We start from the raw sequence: 19193 nt of genomic DNA, 5'->3' as shown, positions 1-19193 counted from the left end.
AGCCTTTTATGGACTCACCTGTTCACTCAGTTTGTTGTATTGTCTTTGTACTTTCTATACTGCCTTTCAATGCAAATGACAAAAGTCCAATTTATGGTCTATAAGGTTCTAGAGAATTTGTGTCTTTTAAAAAAAATGACAAGAACGGTTTGCTTCAGGATACATAAGTAATGACACAAAGGAAGCTGCTTTGAACAATTAAAATTATTGTCACATACCTCAAAGAAAACATACTGCTTAAAGTGTCTTGAAATTCATTCAAATAAAATTACCTGCCGAGGTAAGGCTACCCTGTGTTTCCCCCTCTTTTTTTAACCTTATGTTGATATGCTGATTAAGTGTGAGCAAAGATTAAGCAAATTGGCCAGGATGTTGCATGTCCTAAAATAGCCCTCGAACACTACTGAGAGGCTTTGACCAGCGCTCAGAGGAGTACGAGATGCACACTTTCTGTTGTTTTCGCTGCTATAATTAAGGTGAAATGTCAACTCTACGGTAAGACATTTTTCATTACATGTGTTGTCATGTCTCTCTGCCAGGCACTTATTTTCTTTGCTCCCTACAAATAGTGATTTGTCTGATTAGTTCATGTGTTTGAGGTGTGGTAGGCCTGCATCTACATCGACGTGCTGTTCACATTGCTGTTGGTGGGATGGTAGTTTAACTATGATCGATCGGAATTCATCACGATTCTCTTTACTGTGGACTGGTATGAAATGAGATTTCCAGGCAGCACAAACTCTGCTCTTACATAAGACGTTATTTTATAATGTGCAAATTATGCTCTCTTCAACTGTGTATTCAGGCCTACTCACATTATGCAGCTCTAAATCCATATTATTTTTAATTCTACTATAGAATCTATAAAAGATGTTAATATAAACACTGAATTGCTAGTCTAGCAGGCACACTTAATCGCATGCAGTCTAACACAGAAATCCTGTAATAAATCGAAGCTTCATGAGGTTATAATGTTCAATTTTTGTTGAAACTGTTTGAAAGGTGTTGACTCAGCTGTGTGATTGTTTTTACTGTGCAGTATATAAAGCTGTTTAACTGTTTAGGAGTATCCTTGTCTAGCCTATTTATATTAAGGTGGGTAGGCTATGTAGCAGAACACTTCTTTACATAATGTAATACATTTCTTTTGTAAAAACAGTATGTTGTGCATCTACTTCATGCACATATGTTGTCCACTTTATTCACCTAAACATTTTAAATAAGAGCTAAAATCTAGCTTTTATGAAATGATGATAGAAATAAAACAGAGAAGACAAAGCAAACGTAATATTCATCAATATACATCTGACATTTTAGTGAGTTTTTAAAAAAAAAAATCATCAAGACAATTAGGAACGAAAACTCCCGTTAAAAATTAGAATGTGACGCTCTATAAGGATGGTATAGGGCCAGTTCATTTGAGTCAGTGTTTTTTCAGTAGCTGATATGTCATTTCAGTTGTTTTTCATGCAGTGGTATAGCATAGGGCCCACTGTGTAGTTCATGAATATTTTCTACTTTTTTACAAAACAAGACCAAATGTCACATGTATAGAGTCCACAGCCTAAATTTTAAAACAGTAAACACATAAACTGTTGTTTAAAATGTAGTCATGATTCACACAATAGGCAATCCCTTTCACAAACAGTTTTACTGTCTCAACTAAGATTATGGGCTCTGACATTTCACTCACTCTGCTTGTCATAGGTAACTGTTGACACACGCTGGCTTCATCTAAACACAAATGAAAAACTGTGTGAATTCTTTGAGTCAAAAGTGATTAAAAGTGACACTCTTATAATATGATGTCTGAGGATCCTTCTCTGCTGTTCCTTTCCAGCCACCTCCATTCAGTATGAGCACCACACCGGTCCAGGAGGGCCCTGCCCAGGAGGGCCCTGCCCAGGGACTGTCCTCTAGCAGTGGGCAGACGTTACCCTCCCGACCCTTACAGCCCCTCTCTGATCCCTCAGCTTCTAAAAGAGTCTGTTTCTACAAAAGTGGTGACTATAAATTCAGTGGGCATCGCATGGTCATCAATGCCCGCACCTTCAAGACATTCGATGCTCTACTGGATGCTCTGTCCAAGAAAGTGCCGCTGCCGTTTGGAGTGAGGACCATCACCACACCTCGAGGAACTCACCTGGTCAAGGCTTTGGATGACTTACATGATGGGGGAGCTTATGTGTGTTCTGATCAGAAACGGGTTAAACCACTCAACCTGGATGAAGTGAACCGCCGGCAGGTACCCTGGAACACCACTAGACCTGTCAGCGCAGGGCGACGAAGGCGACAAGGACTCAGATTGGGTCAGTTGGGTAGAGCGAATGAAACCTCTAATAGACCAGCGAAGGTCACGGAGAGGGTGGCAGTACGGACACCCAAGAGGCTTACAGTCATCAAGAACAAAGACCCTACTGTTAAACGCACAATTGTGTTGCAGAGAAGAACAGCACCAACATTTGATGCATTGCTGGATTACCTGTCCCAGATCCTGCAGTTCCCAGTACTGAAACTCTACTCTATCGATGGCAGACGAGTAAGTTCCTGGAAAAGTGAAATGGGAATAGATTTTTAATCACCAGTTTTGTCTTTGAAATAAAATATTTGCATGTGCAAATATTTGCTCAACATTTAGGGGAAATATACTTATTTTCTTTCCTCCAGTAAGTGAGAGTAAGATGGAGCCAGTTAGCTTAGCATAAAGACTAAAGACAAGCAGCCAGCTGAGGCTACAAATTATAACTCTTTGTAAAATAACACAGAAAAACAAGATACAATATGTTCATTAGTTGGCTTTAAATGTGAAGTTAGATGAAATTTGCTTTGGATGGAGCCAGGCTAACTGTTTCCAGTCTTTATGCTAAGCTAAGCTAACTAGCTGCTATCTCCAGCTTCACGTAGAATATACAGACATTAGATGAATAAGCAATTCTGTGACTTCTTGTGACTTGAAAGCAAATAAATGTAATCCTCATATTCATATTCACAGTGGAACTGAAGTTACAGCAATATTTAGCTTCAGTATGTTTCCAAAGTAGCATAGGTTTTAAAGATGTAAATCTAATCGTTTAGATTTGATCAGATCTCTTAGAAAATGGCTCAGTGAATATAGTTTATCATCCTGAGGGTTGCAGTCACATGCACACCAATGTTGTTAGATGTGGAGGCGGACGAGGGAGAATTTCGTGCACAATTAATGAATAAATTAACAGTTTTGGAAATGTAAATAAATCCGAACACGCACTTCCTAGTATTTTCCTCTGCATACTGGTCAGAGCTGTCACTCTGAATCAAATTTAATTAGCTCATTTTATCTGACTGCCTCAGGGAGAATTAGTAATTAAGGTGACTGAGGTCAAAAGTTGGGAAAGCTCCAATACAAACGGGTGACAGTGGTTTAGGTAGTAAAGCAAGTTGTTCAGTTGACCCTTCTGCTTGCCAAAGAGTCCCAGGACAAGTATGAATCTGAGGTTGGGCCCGATAGCAGGCGACCTACTTGCCTTGCAGCTCTGTCACCATTGATGTGTGTGAATCAAAGGGTAAATGAGAAACATTTTGCTTTGAGTGCAATTAAGGTAGTAAAAACTCTCTTTAAGTGCAGACCATTTACCAAAACTTTGTTGAAATGCTCTTATTTATTTTTATTTGACATAAATCTATTTAAAAGAGAATTTTTTTATCATTTGTTCTTCAGTGTTGATAGTAGCCTATTACTGATGACATATAACATTCAGATATGAGGCTACTGTTGGCAGGACATTGTTAAAGACAACAGATTGATAACTACAGATGGAGACGACTGCATCAGAGTCAAAGTTGCACATTTTAAAATAATCGGTTAAAATACCAATAATATCAGTATTTGGAAAAAGGTTGAATATCGGATTCAATATTCGACCAGGCCAATAATTGGTTTACGATTAGATCAGGGTGAGTCATCAAAGTCATTTTAATGTTTTGCAGGAAGAGAAAAGTTAATGAAGTAGCTAATGATTTTTTAGACAACAGTTCACAAGTGGACAAGGGTTTTGAAGTGGGAAAATGTATTTTTCATGTCAGTGTGTTTTAATGTATTCAGAATAAGAAAGGGTTTTGTAAGTTTTCTATTAGCTGTTGGCGTGAGAGTCCACGGGACTTGTTGTCCTTAAAATACTTTCTTTCTAAGGACGCCTAATGCTGTATTAAGCACAGGTGTGCCGAGGTCACACAAACAGGACAGTCTCAAATGTAAGACTGAAAAAAGCTGTGGGCAGAATTCAGATAGACAGACAGTCATATAGACACACAGACAGACAGATGTAAACACTTATCAACATAGTGGTTATTCACAGTTTCTGTACATAGATGAATACTTTTTAAAGTTTATTCTTCTTGGACAAATTCGTTCACACGTTGTCCCAGAGCTCTCAGCTGTGTCACGTGACCTTACCATGACGAGCATATGGAGTCTTCTCAGCTGTCACACAACGATATATGCTCAAACCTTCTGTTAATATATAATGACCATATTACACCAAATTGTTTGTTAAAAAGTGTGGAATCATCAAAATTTTGATGCCATTAAAAGGACTGGATGGCTATGAATTCATTTTATAGATATTTTTCTGGTCTTTGGAGCTTTGTTTAGCAGAGATAAAATAGGCTTGTGCACAAAACTGCACAACTAAAATAAGCAATGCTTTAGGACTGTAGTAAATATTTCAGGGATTAAAAATCATTACTTTTGCTCTGTGAAGTTTTCCAAGAAATGCTAAGAGGTGCTATCAAAATATCTGCCCCCTGATGAGCTATTGTTGTAATCCCCTCATGTACTTTGCCAGTATAAGCAAGCTTCCTGTTAAAGGTCATGAGTGTTTACAACCTTTAAATGCATCTAACACCGTAACAACCTCCTTATTGTCTGTGATCACTGCTCTGTTTCAGGGAGATATAAATATATACCTCTGAGTGGTCGTGGACATTGTAATGGACATTGCAAACTGAAACGTGATTTAAATATATGGCCAATTCTAAGTAACTTGTTTTTCCCCTTCTTTCAGGTTGACAGTCTCACTGCACTTATCTTGTGCTCTGGAGTTGTTGTAGCAGCGAGCAACGAGCCATTCAGATTAGGAAACTACCGTTTTAACAGAGCAGTCCAGATGGCAGAGGCCATGTACATGGAAAATGTGGATCCATCAATGTTGCAACATAGAGCTCGTAAGTATGCATACATCTAGTGGATAAACTGTAGAGTATGTTCTTTTCAAACAGTCATGAAAGGGCCCATCTGCTATTTTTAGGACAGCATAGTCAGTAAATGCAAATGTCAGCAAGTGTTAAAACAATTAAAAAAAAATAAATAAATAACAGACTAATTGGAGATTTGATTGTTGAATAAGTTTATCGTTACAGTCTAGACATTGTTAATGTGGTAAATGACTATTCTAGCTGGAAACGGCTGATTTTTAATGGAATATCTACATAGAGGTACAGAGGAACATTTCCAGCAACCATCACTCCTGTGTTCTAATGCTACATTGTGTTAGCTAATAGTGTTGAAAGGCTAATTGATGATTAGAAAACCGTTGTGCAGTTATATTAGCACATGAATAAAAGTGTGAGTTTTCATCGAGTATATATATATATATATATATATATATATATATATATATATATATATATATATATATATATATATGGAATAGGCTAAATTACATATATATGTGTGTCTGTGTGTGTGTATGTAATTTAGTAATAATAATAAAAAATAATGATATTAATATTAATATGCAACAGTGTTTTTTTTTTTTTTTTTTTTAAGAATAATTCCACAGTTGGACAAATATTGTTTTCTTGACAGAAGTCAGACAAGTGAATTGATACCCCTTTCATGTCTACAGGGAAAACAGCTAAACTGATTTTGTATTAGGATGAAACAGCATATCAAGCTCATGTTATATCTTTTTTCTTAACCAATACCAACAAAATGACAAAGTAATTACAACTATATGCACACGGCTATTAGTTACCTGCTTTGCTTTGTGCTTGTGGGCAGAGTTGTACTTTTGGACAGAGCTAATTGAGACTTCTCAGTCTTTATGCTAAGCCAAGCTAATCGGCTGCTAGCTCCAGCTTCATTTTTCGGAGACAGATGCTAGAGAGGTAGAACGTCTTCTCATCAAGCCATCAACTTGAAAGCAAATAAGCATATGCCCACAATGTCAAACTATCTCCTTAAGTGCTTCCATTGAAACAATGCAAATGCTACATGATACTTGTCCCGGAATAATTCTTTTCCCTTTCTCTCTTTGTCCCTTATCTCTTATTGCCAAACACTGGTATTTTCATCAAACACCTCCAACCAAAGAAAAGAACAAATCTTTCTCAAGTGGAAGAGGCTCAAGAAACTTCTCCCTGTCATCTGAGCGATATATCGTCAATCAGATAAACAAGTCTCAAACTGGAGGCACGAATGGCCACCTGCATCAGCAACATGGATCACTTGAAGCAGACGTTCACCAGCATCAAATAGAGACATCTGGGAGGGGAGGTAGCTGCATCGTACCTCAGGATGATGACATTGAAAAGTCTTTCCGCGTGAATCAAGACGGCAGCATGACAGTGGAGATGAAAGTTCGTCTGACCATTAAAGAAGAGGAGATGCTCCACTGGACAACCACACTCAGCCGCTCCAGTCTTATCAAGAGGTCAGTTTGTGCCTCTATTCCTGAGTCAGGCAACAGCTCCCCCGACTCAAACACTGCTGTTGCCAAAGCCTCCCTTAGTACTAGTGGGGATGAAACGAAAGAGGAGAACTATCCCGCTGGAGCTGGAAAGGGTGTTGGTTTTAATGAGCAAATATATGAAGGCTACACTTCAGCACCTTTGGGAAAAGCAAAGAAAAGTTTCAAACGCACTCCTACGCCAGGACCTCGGCATGTTAATAAGACGGCGTCTGTTGAGAGTGTAAAGATGGTTACAGAGGCAGGGGTTCAGGAGAGCACCCTGGGACATTACTCCTACATGGAGAGGACGGCTGATGGTGAGACGACAGAGGGATACTGCGTGGTGAGACACAGCAGCAGCAGCAGCAACAGACCAATCCCTAAACCTCGGAAAACTGCATCAGCAGGAGGGAGGAACAAACACTCCAACTCCTCCATCAGGTCGTCAGGAGTAGCTGAGGTCCTTCAGATAGAGAACAATGGGATGGAGGTTACAGAGACTGTGATGCATATTTATGAGAGTCAAGGTTGCTATGACAACTATTTTGCAAATGATGAATATAGTGCAGATGACATTCCTTTACATGGCTCCACTGTGTTGCCAGAAAGCAAGCCGTCCACTGGCTCAGGGCCTCGTTCTTCTTGCAATGATTGTGATATAGATTGTAGCTGGCAGCCACCCACTGCTGACTCACTACAAAGGCAGAAAGAGGAGATGTTATCACTGTCATCAGAGCCCGTATCTCTGAGACATCAGATTACAAACAATCTGTCTTCAGTGACTAAGAACGAAGCCCAAACTGCAACCAATTCACAAAGTCCAGAGAAGGTAAAAGAAGACAACAGTTCGAAAAGTATGAAGAAAAAGATAATTAGGCGTTCTAGCAATCAAAAAAGTTCAACTTCAACAAGCAGCACAGAAAACAAAGCAAAGGAACACATAATCAGCTCCTCAAAAAACAGCAAACATTCATCCACTGACAAGCTTAGCAGTCATTCCAGTGTACGAAAAAAGAGTCTGAATTCTCCAGACAGTGCTAAAAGTGGTCAAAAGAGAGAAGGAGCAGCAAAGAAAGCAAAAATGCCTCAGTCTAAGAGATCAATCAAAGATGAACAGATGCCTAGGAAAGACTCGGCCTTATTAGATAGTTCAGAAAATGTAAAAAGAACACCACCTAAACGACAAATCATGACCAAAGCAGTTGGTAAGGATAATGGCCATAATGTCAATACTGCAACTGGAAGGCCTCAAATGAAAAAGAACATGTCAGATATTTTACAAACAAAAAAATCTTACTTGACAGGCCAAAAGTTAATTAGCAAACCAAAATCAATGATTGAAAACAGAGTATCACCACCCAAAAAATCTTTAGAGCTGAGTGAGAGTGTTTCGATGCCTGCTCTCGATCCGTCACCCTCCCAAATCCACCAGTATGTTGAGGACTGGTTGGAGAAAGTCACCCCAGATGCAGGACCAGACATGGAGGAGGCAATCACAGATAGAGCAGAACGTCGGCCCAATGTTGTATTTCAGATTGGTGGTGATTCTGAATCAGATGAAAAGACTGAAGGTCAGTCTACTATAGATGAATGCTATCCGTCAGCCGGTGATGCAATCAAGAAATCAGCTTCTTCTCTGTCAGTTCCTTTTTGCCATGAAGGGCCAGCTCAGTTGAACAGTGAACAGAAAGCACGGGGTTTATGTGTTTCAATGCCAAGTGTCAGGGTTGACCTTGCAAACCTGGAGAGCAACCTGAGATCACACAAATCTGCAGAAGAAATCTGCGCAGCTGACAACGAAGCATCTTCATCCAACGTTTTGAGCCCCAAAGCAAAGATTAAACCTGTTCTGCGGCAACTTTGTTCATCAATTCAGTGCATCAGAAGAGCATCAGACATCAACACACCATCCAGTCTTGAGAAATCCAGCAGCGTTCCTGATTTCCCAACACAAGTAGCCTCAGTGTTCGGCTCATCGTGTAAAGCCTTCATGACATTCTTGTCAGTCATGACTTTGAGAGACAACCTAAATCCCCCTGCATCAGGAGAAAGTAGCCAATCTAGGACCACCTCTGAGGCCATGCTAATGATGGAGTCCCTGCAGAAAATTTCTGCCACTGAGGATGAGGAGGAGCAAAGAGCAAGTCTGACTGATTTGCAAAGCAGAGCATCTTCTCAGCTCAGAGAGCGCTGGAAGAATTTCCAGATTCTGAGGGAAAGGTTTGAAAGTGAGCCGCTTTCCCCTAAAGTTTCAGAAACTGAGTTTGCACTGGATGTTGTCTCTGAAGGTGGAGATGTCTTTGATGAACGCATCGATGAGCTGATGGATGAACTGAATATGCCAGAAGACCTCAGAGCAGAGATCACTTCCACATTCCAACAGGCTAAAAGTTTTTACCCTGTAGAGGAGAGCTCACTCATGGAAACTGATAGACACCACTCGGACTCCGAGGAAGATGTGGAGCAATTTGTCAAACAAGATGAAACCAAACTATCAGCAGAGCTTGATAGTACATACATCGCTGAAGATGTTTCTGAGATTCTACAGGGCAATGATGATGCAGAGATAGACTACCTAAATAAAATGGATACCCCAGAAGAACAGACAATCAGAGAGTTAGAACAAGAACCTAATGAAGCTCAGGTATCGCAGACAGAAAGGGATGAGCCATCAATAGACAAAAAGAATGATATAGAAGAGAATGATGGAGAAGTGGAGCAGTCAGAGGGGATGAAGAACACAGAAGTGTTGGACAGTGAGGATGAAGGGAATAAAAAAGGCGATAGTGAAAGGGAGGAAGAGGCAGCAGAGGAGGTGGTGGAGGAAGATGAAAAGGATGGGCTGGATGAATGGGAAGCAGAGAAAGGAAATGGTGGAGAATCTGTTGAGAAAGAAGAGGAAGACAAAGAGGAAGAGATGACAATGGATGAAGATGAGGTGGATGAGGGATTAGAAGAAGGAGAGAGGGAAGTAGGTGAGGAAACAGAGGAGGGATCAGTGGATGAGGAAGCAGGAGAGGATGATAGCGTTGAGGAGACAGATGAGAGAGAGGGTGGTGAAGAGACAGGGGAGGGAGAAGACAGCGAGGAAGAGGAGACTGAGGAGAAGCAAGGGGATGAGATTAGTAAGGAGAAAGAAGATGAGGAGGAATTGGATGAAATGATGGAGGAGGCAGATGAAGAGGAGGAACCAGAAAATAAAAATGAAGAAGTGGAAGAGGAGGAGGAGGAGGAGGAAGAAAAAAATGAAGAGTCAGAGGAGGAAGTGGAGGAGGTCACTGAGGTGCACGATGAGGAAAACGAAATGGAGGAAGTTATTGAGGAAAAGAATGAGGAAGAGGAGGTAGAAAATATAAATGAAGAGCTAGAAGAGGAGGTAGAAAATAGAAATGAAGAGATGGAAGAGGAGGCAGAAAATATAACTGCAGAGATAGAAGATGAGGTAGAAAATAGAAATGAAGAGATGGAAGAGGAGGCAGAAAATATAACTGCAGAGATAGAAGATGAGGTAGAAAATAGAAATGAAGAGATGGAAGAGGAGGAGGGAGAAGATACGTATGTAGATACTGCGAAAGATGTAGAGGAGGAGGTTAATGAGGAGGCAGAGCAAGAGGAAGAAATGGAGGTAGATATTGAGGAGAAAGATGAGGAATATGAAGAAGATGTTGAGGGAAAAGAAGCGCAAAAAGAGCAGGTGACAGAAGTGGTTAGCGAGGAAAATGAGGATGAAGAGGAGGAAAATGAGGAGGAGGAAGAAATAGAACAAGAGGAGGAACATGGAGAGCAGGATGGTGAGGAGGCTGAGATAAACAATACAGAAGAAACTAGAGCAAAGGTTATCACAGATGAGGAAGAGGAAGAATGTGACAAGGATGTAGAAGAAGAAGAAGAAAAGTATATTGAAGTTGAAGATAGTGGGAACATTACAGCAGATTCAGTAGAAGAGAGAGAAACAGTAGAGGAGTTAGAGGGTGAAGAAAATGTGACAGCAGGGCAAACTGTAGATGAAGAAGAGAGGGATGATGAAGATAAAGAGTTTGATAAGGAATTAGACCAGGTGGAAGAACAATCAAAGGATGAGGCAGAGGAAGTAAGTGTTGCTGAAGATGTACAGAGTTGTGCTGATGATGAGGATTGTAGAAGCATGCCAGAAGAGGCCTTCCATCATCAGCAGCATGATAGTAGCTGTGAAGAAGCAGATTCACAACAAAACACTGAATCACCAACCAAATATTCCTCTGAGGGCCAGTGTGAGGATGACAAAGGTAATGGGACAGACACTGTTAATGAGACAGACGAGGCAGGAGAGCACTGTGAGGAAGGAAGCAGCAGTGTAACCCATCCCGTGGAAATATCACAGGAGTTACTTGACTTTGTGAACTATGCCCTTCAGTCTTCTTCACTTGTATTCACATACGACACTCAAGGAAACATTAGGATAGAGCCTGACAATGCTCGAGTGACACAAAATAAGCAAACTGTCATTCCAAAAACTAGAAAGGACAGTTCGTACGGTTTAAAACGTCTTCCAAGTCCGAGCACCTCTGATTTGTCTGATTACAGACCAGAAACATCAGAGAGCGGTGGATATAAAACTCAGGAGTCTATAGATATTGTCTCAGAGAGTGGAGAAGAGGGTTCAGAGAAGGCTTCTCCAGTCCACAAAGGTTCAGCACACAGGACTGCGAGAACAAACGCACAGCAAGCAAAACTGTCCGTTGCAAGTAATTCAGAAGCCCTGCACCGTTCCCAACAAAAAGGTTCAGGAAGTTTTTCTTCAAGTGACTCAGCCCCTAAAGCCTCAGGAGAGGATCTGTCTTACTTCAGTGCTGCGAGCTCATCTAAAACAGAAGCTGAAGCCGCCATACAGGCCACACAGGCCGTACAGAGTACTTCTTTTGTCTTAGAAAAAGACCCAGCCGGTGGGGTTTTGATTGACCAAGGCAGATGGCTCCTAAAAGAAAACCATCTCATCAGAAAATCTCCCCCAGTCTCACTGGGAATGTACAGTAACTTGGACAGCACATCCCTAGACACAGGTCAGGAGAACAATGGCGAAGACTCCCCGGTTCATAGTAAAACCCAGCACAGCCCTCTTGCAGCCATATCCTCATCAGAGCTTGAGGAGATGGCAAAGCCTCAAACTCCGCGGTGCACCTACTTCAACATGCCACACGGAAGCGATTCGGACCCCTTCATGGATGATTCCTTTGTCAAAAGTGGAAAAAAGGATTCAATCAGTTTTAAAGGCAGAGGTGTCCGGGTGTCACCTACGGTCGATACCTCCAAAACTTGGGCAAATAAAAATGGCAGTCTGTCTTCATTTGCATCAGTAGAGTTTAAAATACCAGACAGAAAAGTGCATCCTGAGGGGGAGTCCTCACCTGTGACACAGGCAAGAAGGACATCTAGTGGAGGCAGGCATGCACTGCAAGCCCAGGACTCACTGGAAACATTGCATGTGAGATGTGGCCAATACTGCCCTATACTATGAAAACAGACACTTTATTCACATGTGCTTGTTTATGGTGTACTGTCAGTCTTGCCTGGGATTGTTTTCTTGTAATGTAGCAAGAAAAGGTTTTGACATTATACCTAAACAGTCTTGAACAAGAACCTTTTGCAGCCTCACCAGACCTATAGGTGTGTGCTGTGAATGAAGAGAGCTGTGCCTCCAATTTAAATTTGAATATAGTCAAAACTCTTCATTTACACACAATAAACTCATGTGATAGCATACGATCAGCAAAATAAGAAATACATCAGTTTGACTGATTTGTTGCTCCTGTCTGTTCATCACTGTATTAACTATTATTACAGAATCCAACAGTTTCTTCTTGAATGCCATATAATGCATCTGAGAAAGGACTGTATCTGATAAAGAAAGCAGATTTTATTTCCTGTGTTGCTTTTGATTTTATTGTCTGTTTGGATTCTTCCAAAATGTGAAATGCATGTTCATTTTAAGAACTAACGTGGAAAATTAAATGCATAAATGAATGAAAAGGCTGCTGTAACTTGCTGACAATCAAATCATACTATTCAAATGTCACTGATTAATTACACAAATGTTCAAAAGTTTGCGGTCACTTAGAAATGTCCTTATTTTTGAACGAAAAGCAGCTTTTTTCAATGAAGATAACAATAAATTAACCAGAAATACAGTCTAGACATTGTTAATGTGGTAAATGACTATTCTAGCTGGAAACAACTGATTTTTAATGTAATATCTACATAGGGGTACAGAGGAACATTTCCAGCAACCATCATTCCTGTGTTCTAATGCTACATTGTGTTAGCTAATGGTGTTGAAAGGCTAACTGATGATTAGAAAACCCTTGTGCAATTATATTAGTACATGAATGAAAGTGTGAGTTTAGTAGTGTATATTCACTGACACACACACTGGTTCTAGCAAACAAGAAGTTCAGGCTACATTTCACCCAAAAGGTGGATGAGACCAAAAGCAGCTACACAAAAGTGAGCTTTGGACACAAACACAACTCCAAATGAATGTTCCTGCAGCTCTTTATCTACAATGTTTTCCAACAAAGTCACCAGAAGTCAGGAAAAAGTCAAGTGATTTGTTCTCAGCTTTTTTTCTTCTGCCCTCAAAGTGGTAAAAAAAATGTTTCACATTTTTTATTGAGCACCATCTATTTAAAACCTGACAGACATTCAACTGATATCCCAGAATGTCATCTCAGGTTGGAAATTCTTTGGTTGGTCCATGACTATCTGTTATGGTCCTGGAAAAATTATAATGATAACCAGGAGAGAAACAACGTAGAAGAGTCCTTGTTTCTTAATTTGATGTTATTTTGTGGGTCTTTTTTCAACACCCATGCTGAGTGTCTTGTTAATGTTTTGAACTCAATTGAAAACATGCCTGCGCTTAAAGCATGTAAAATGTCACAGATACACAGTAGAAGTCAGACACTACATGCAGTTTTCAAATAGTTTCAGACACAAAATACAAACAGCTATGAATTAATTTTAAACGGCAGCAGAGTTAGAGAGGAATTCATTGCTTCATTCACTCTCTACCACCCTACCCATCAATTGATTATCCAATCAGTCATCACATCAATAAGTCAGTCAGTCTATATTTGTCATTACTACACAGCAGAAAAAACTTGCTTGTGCTACATTATTCACTTGAATAGCGAATTCACCATTGAAGCTGAGTTATAGGAACAACAGCACAGAGCACATAAACAACCATGTCTCTTAAAAATTACATTCAGGACTGAGATATAAGTTGGTGAACATAATCCCATTTGTGTTAATTGCCTGGAAGCGTCTTTGGACTCTGGTGACATCTGACTTTCATGAGGTTATAAACTAAGTGAAGCATGTGAATTTGGAATGAGCCTTGGGCTTACAATGCTCAGTTTATTCTGGGAACTCGAGTACTCCAGCTCAGCACAGGCTCACAGTGAGTTTCTGTCTTTCATCTCCTCAAATAATCACATTAAGGTGTCAAAAAAGATGATACGCTTCAACATCATTCTGACGTTGGACACAAACCTCTTACCATGTGGAATGAACAGATATTATAAATGTATGTTTGCATGCTGTCCACACTTGTAGGGCTTGTCTCACTCTTATCCAATCATCCTCAGGCAGGTGAGTGTACAGACGAGAGAGTGAGTGTCGTCTGCAGCTGTCAGTCGCTGTCACCGATGCCCCCTGATGCAGCGAGGCATATGCAAGTGACACTTAATGTGATCTGCTCCGACAGACTGGCTGGAAATATGTGTAACCGCAGGATATTATCCTTGAAATAAGTATGGCCAGATGACAGCAGGTGCTAATTTGGATAGGGATAATTTATTTGGACAACTTTATGATTTGACAAGTGACACATGATGATTTTATGGTAATATGGGAGGAAAGTGCTGGGAAATGCTCTCTCTATTATTGTGTGGAGGGGTGTTTCCCCTCCCTGTTCTGACCCAATCACTCACTGTAAACACACACATGCACAGACAAAGAAAGAATGAGACAAAGGGAGAGAGAGAGGACTTTACAAAGTGACCATTCTGGATACTTTCCAAGGGTTTTGTCAGTCACTATGGAGATTTGGAAAACAGCCCCTGCAGTTTAATTCCTCTGTTGTTACTATGGTCCAAAGGTATCCAGTGGAAGCTGGAAACGAGGGCCTGTCTCGACTCTGCTCATTTTGCTTACTACTGACAGAAAAAAGTTCCTGTATGCTTAAGACAAACTATTCACTGCAAGTGGAGAAAAGAAACTACTTTGGGATAACCAATGGTAGAAGAACTAAAAAGGGTATTAAGGACAACTACTCAACAACATACAAGCAAAATTCTTGCTTTCCAGATCATAAGAGCACAGAAGTGTTATCAGCAAAATGCATTTGAAATTTTCAACGAAGTGGTTCTGCAACATTTTTATTTAAGACACTGGATTATTTCTAACACTCTAATTGATAACAAACATTTTACTGTTGTAGCTGGGTGAGAATAAACTAGTTTTAACCACTTCATAAACTTCTGTAATTTAGTAGACTGGTTCCAAGCCCAAACATCAGGCACAGGATAGATCTGAGGAGTCATGGGATAATGAATGAGGTGGAAAAATAAGAAAAAACAATATTGGGATGCAAAACCTTAAAATATTTTTTTTGGATTGTTTGCTTTATTTGTAAATTTTGAAAGTTGTAAAGCTTTTCAAATGAAACCATGTGATATCTCAGAGGAGATAGCTGAACACTCCTTCTTCTGGGAAGCCTGCACTCTGTAAGGACGATATGGTACAATAAGGTCTTCAAGATACAATGGGGCTTGGTCATTAAGTTTTGTATGTAAGGAAAATAATTTTTATTTCTGTTTTGGATTTTACAAGGAGCCAATGGAAAGAAGCTAGCATTGGAAAATGGCATCTCTCTTACTGGTTCCTCTCAGAACTCTAGTTGCAGCAGTTTGGATCAACTAAATATTTTTTATGCTTATTGGGACATCCTGATGGCAACACATTACAATAATTCAGCCTAGAAGTTACAAATGAGTTTTTCAGCATCAATCAAGATGTTTCTGATTTTTACAATATTACACATGTGAAAAAGGTCATCTAGAGACTTGTTTTATGTGAGTAAAGGACATATCAACATCAAAAATAATTCCAAAGATCCTCACAGTAGAGCTGGAAGCCAAGGTAATGGCATCCAGAGAAACATTCTGGTTAGATAGTGTGTTTCTGGGGTGTTTATATGACTTGAAGTTTTTCATAGATAAATATAACTGGGTGTCATCTGCATAGCAGTGAAAGTTTATGCAGTGTTTTCTAATAATATTGCCAAAGAAGAGCATGCACAAGGTGAATAGTATTGGTCCTAGCATTTAAACACATTTGAAATGGGACAAGTGGTCTTTTTTCCATCACAAGTTACAAGCTAGGAGCCATTGCATCAATCTTTAATGATGTTTTTGGGTAAAATAAGTAAAAAGTGCACTCTGTGGAGAGAAGAGGAGAAAGCAGAAAATGGGAATACTCAAGTAGAATACAAGTGCGTGGAAAAGTACAAATACTTGGAGGAAGTTTATAATGTACTTAGTCACTTTCCACCACTGACAATGACCTTTGCATCACACACTGACTTTACAAAAACTCACTAGGGGCTTCTGACATGGATTTGTAGCTTTTCTTTCTAACCTTCGGATTTATTTCCGTCTGCTCATCATGCATTCACTGAAGTGCAACCAACACATTGTACTGCAACACTCCCCCCAATAAATCTGTACTGTCACGAATCACAAAGAGGCCCACTAGTTTGTCACACCAAGAAAAATGAATGAGCAAAAACGTAACACTAACTGCTGTTTTAAAAAAAAAAAAAAAAAAAAGAGAGACTTTTGCAAACTGCACAATACAAACACAAATTACTGCTCTTTATGAATAAAACACATCGCTATTGTCCTGTGAACAGTGCAGGCTCTGAATCAGTCTCTGTCTCAGTTTCAACTCTGGCAAATAATATTGGGGACGATTGCTATGGCTGCTGGTTGGTGATTCACCATCATGGGAGATGAAACAAAAGACGCCTTTTTGCTGCCCAGTGCCTGCGGTTCTGAAGTGATGACACCCTGAAACAAGATGTAACTTATCTGTTTTCCTTCCCTGTTGCAGGCGGAGTGACTCCAACTAATGTGGAGTTTTATTTGATTCTTGCTGTAGGCTTCTGTTAATTAGCTCCCCTGCAGCGCAGTAACTTTGGAGATAACAAGAACCTCAGTAACAGAAATAAAAGGACCAAATGATAAATTCCAAACATTGCCAAGAATGAGAGCTATTTGGCCCAAACTGTGACACTGGCAAACACCAGGGTACAGACAATAATTACGGCCTACTGTCTGCATTCTGTTGCTGCTGTTAGGTGACAGATCAGCAATACACAATCCCTGCTCTGTCTGTGACAATCCCGGCCTCCTCTGTGGCCAACACTGGCAGAGCGGCATCATAATGGGCCTGGGAGCTGGAATTTTTACGGCCCCCACCCTTGCCTCTAAGTCAGTGTTTATCATGTGAATTTCCATAGCCAGGTTTAGTAATGGGGTTCACTGTTTACTCGCATGGGGCTCCTGTGTGGGCCCTGCATTACTACCAGCCCCAGTGTTGAGCCTTTTTTTTTTTTTTTTTTTTTTTTTGCTTTAATTATTGTGCCTCTACTTATCTGGTCACTTTATTACTCTGTGCACGAAGTTATTTACCCATTCAATGTAACCACACTTTGCTTGAGTGTTACCATTTAATGTCACTTTATGTAAATACGTTGCTATTGAGATTTACAGCCATAACATATAATGGACAAGTATCCCAATGCTTCATTCAAAATGTTAACCACTGGTGGAGTGCACTTTACAAAGTAATTCAAGGGTCCAGTTCCCACAAGTTTATTAAATGCCTGGTTGCAAGGTTGAAAAATGTTTCACTTAAGGATTTAGGAAAACCTATTAGGTTGTGAACATTATTTTGATGGGTTAGGTTTACATAATAATGTTAGTTCTTTATTATTTAGCATTTTGACTATTTCCATTTGATCATTTAATCAAATATAATAAACATTTGTTGATCAATTACAGATTACCCAATAGTAAAACATTGCCAAATTGCATACACTATTAAAGTGCTTCCTAGATGAGAATGCATCACAATATTCCAGTTTATAAAAATAGCCTAAATACTTCTTGCCAGTTCTTGAGGAAGACAAACAGCAGCTTTAAATCCAATGCTGAAAAAGAAACATATCAAATATGTTAACCATTCAGAAATGTAATAATTTCATAGACAGTTCATCAAATAGTAGTGCAAGGACTTTTGATTATAAATTTGTACACATGCTTTTTACTTTTAATATCTCATGACAAGTCTCTTTTGACAAAACATTTTACTTCAGCTTTAAACATGGCAGCTTCACAGATAAATCCAAAATAACTTCAAAGCCGTTACTAAGTGGCTGTGCTTTTTGTACACTCCTGATATTGTGAATTTATTGGATTTCTTAATGAAATTGCGTAAAGAAAAAGAAAGTTATAGTACTCTCCTTATGTCCTGCACCTTTCAAAATGTGATCATCTCCAAATTTGTACGCAAGTCCTGTGATTAAGCACAATTTTAACCTACTTCTGCTTCAGCTGTTTCCATTTCATGCTTCTTTACCAGTACAAAAAAAACCAACAACACATTAAGCATCTCCATGTGACACATATTTGTGCATCAATAACACATATTCAGCAACATGATATGTTTATGGTGTGGTCTAGCTCATTTTTCTGATCTGAATTCCTCTATGACTGACAGCAACTTGGTTACAATACATGATCCTAACAAATGCTCTACATATAAGTACAATAGAGATACAACCTAAACCCATAAATGAACTTACAATATGCTTAAACAAAGCCAAGCTATAGTTTGACGGTTAACCCTTAGATGCACAAGTGGGTCAAAAAGTGGGTCTTGCAATATCTTTGTAATGAAAAGGTTTTATAATTTTATATTCCAGTTATTCCTCAAAAAACATGTTTTTGATATCATTCAATTTAAATTTTAAGTTACTTTTTATACTTTTAACGAAATTATCATATTTGTATAACTACCCCAAGCTTCCATAAGTGACCCGCATGGGTTTCCCATAGAATTCTCATGGAAACCTGTGATTCTTATCAATGGTGGCTGTCAAGAACATATTTACTGTGGACCACACTCACTATGTCAGATGTGTCACTGATCAGGAAGATTATTTTACACAGCAAGACCTGACACATGTATGTATTATCTACATTTTTTTTTACCTCAGAAAAACATTTTCAACATACTTGCACATTCATGACTCTTGTGTGAAAGAGTGTGTTATTGTCATGTATCATCAAATGGATCTACTCTTTCTCTATAGTTAGCTAACACTAGATAGCAAACTAAACTAGCTAGCATTAGTCTATGTATTGAGTGTGTGTGTGT

The 19193-nt window shown here is 39.4% G+C and overlaps 1 protein-coding gene across 1 annotated transcript; it reads left to right on the top strand.

Moving 5' to 3' along the window:
• The first annotated feature begins 395 nt into the window (after window positions 1-395).
• On the top strand, window positions 396-12857 carry LOC111579537 (RP1 axonemal microtubule associated). Its single transcript, XM_035955687.2, has 4 exons — window positions 396-495; window positions 1841-2539; window positions 5043-5202; window positions 6353-12857. The coding sequence occupies exons 2-4, from the start codon at window positions 1856-1858 to the stop codon at window positions 12202-12204; spliced, it is 6696 nt and encodes a 2231-aa protein (XP_035811580.2). The 5' UTR covers window positions 396-495; window positions 1841-1855; the 3' UTR covers window positions 12205-12857.
• The last annotated feature ends 6336 nt before the right edge of the window (window positions 12858-19193 follow it).

This window comes from Amphiprion ocellaris, chromosome 10 (genome assembly GCF_022539595.1).
Source record: "Amphiprion ocellaris isolate individual 3 ecotype Okinawa chromosome 10, ASM2253959v1, whole genome shotgun sequence".
Classification (NCBI taxonomy): Eukaryota; Metazoa; Chordata; class Actinopteri; family Pomacentridae; genus Amphiprion; species Amphiprion ocellaris.
This window is presented reverse-complemented; position numbering and strand designations above follow the sequence as displayed.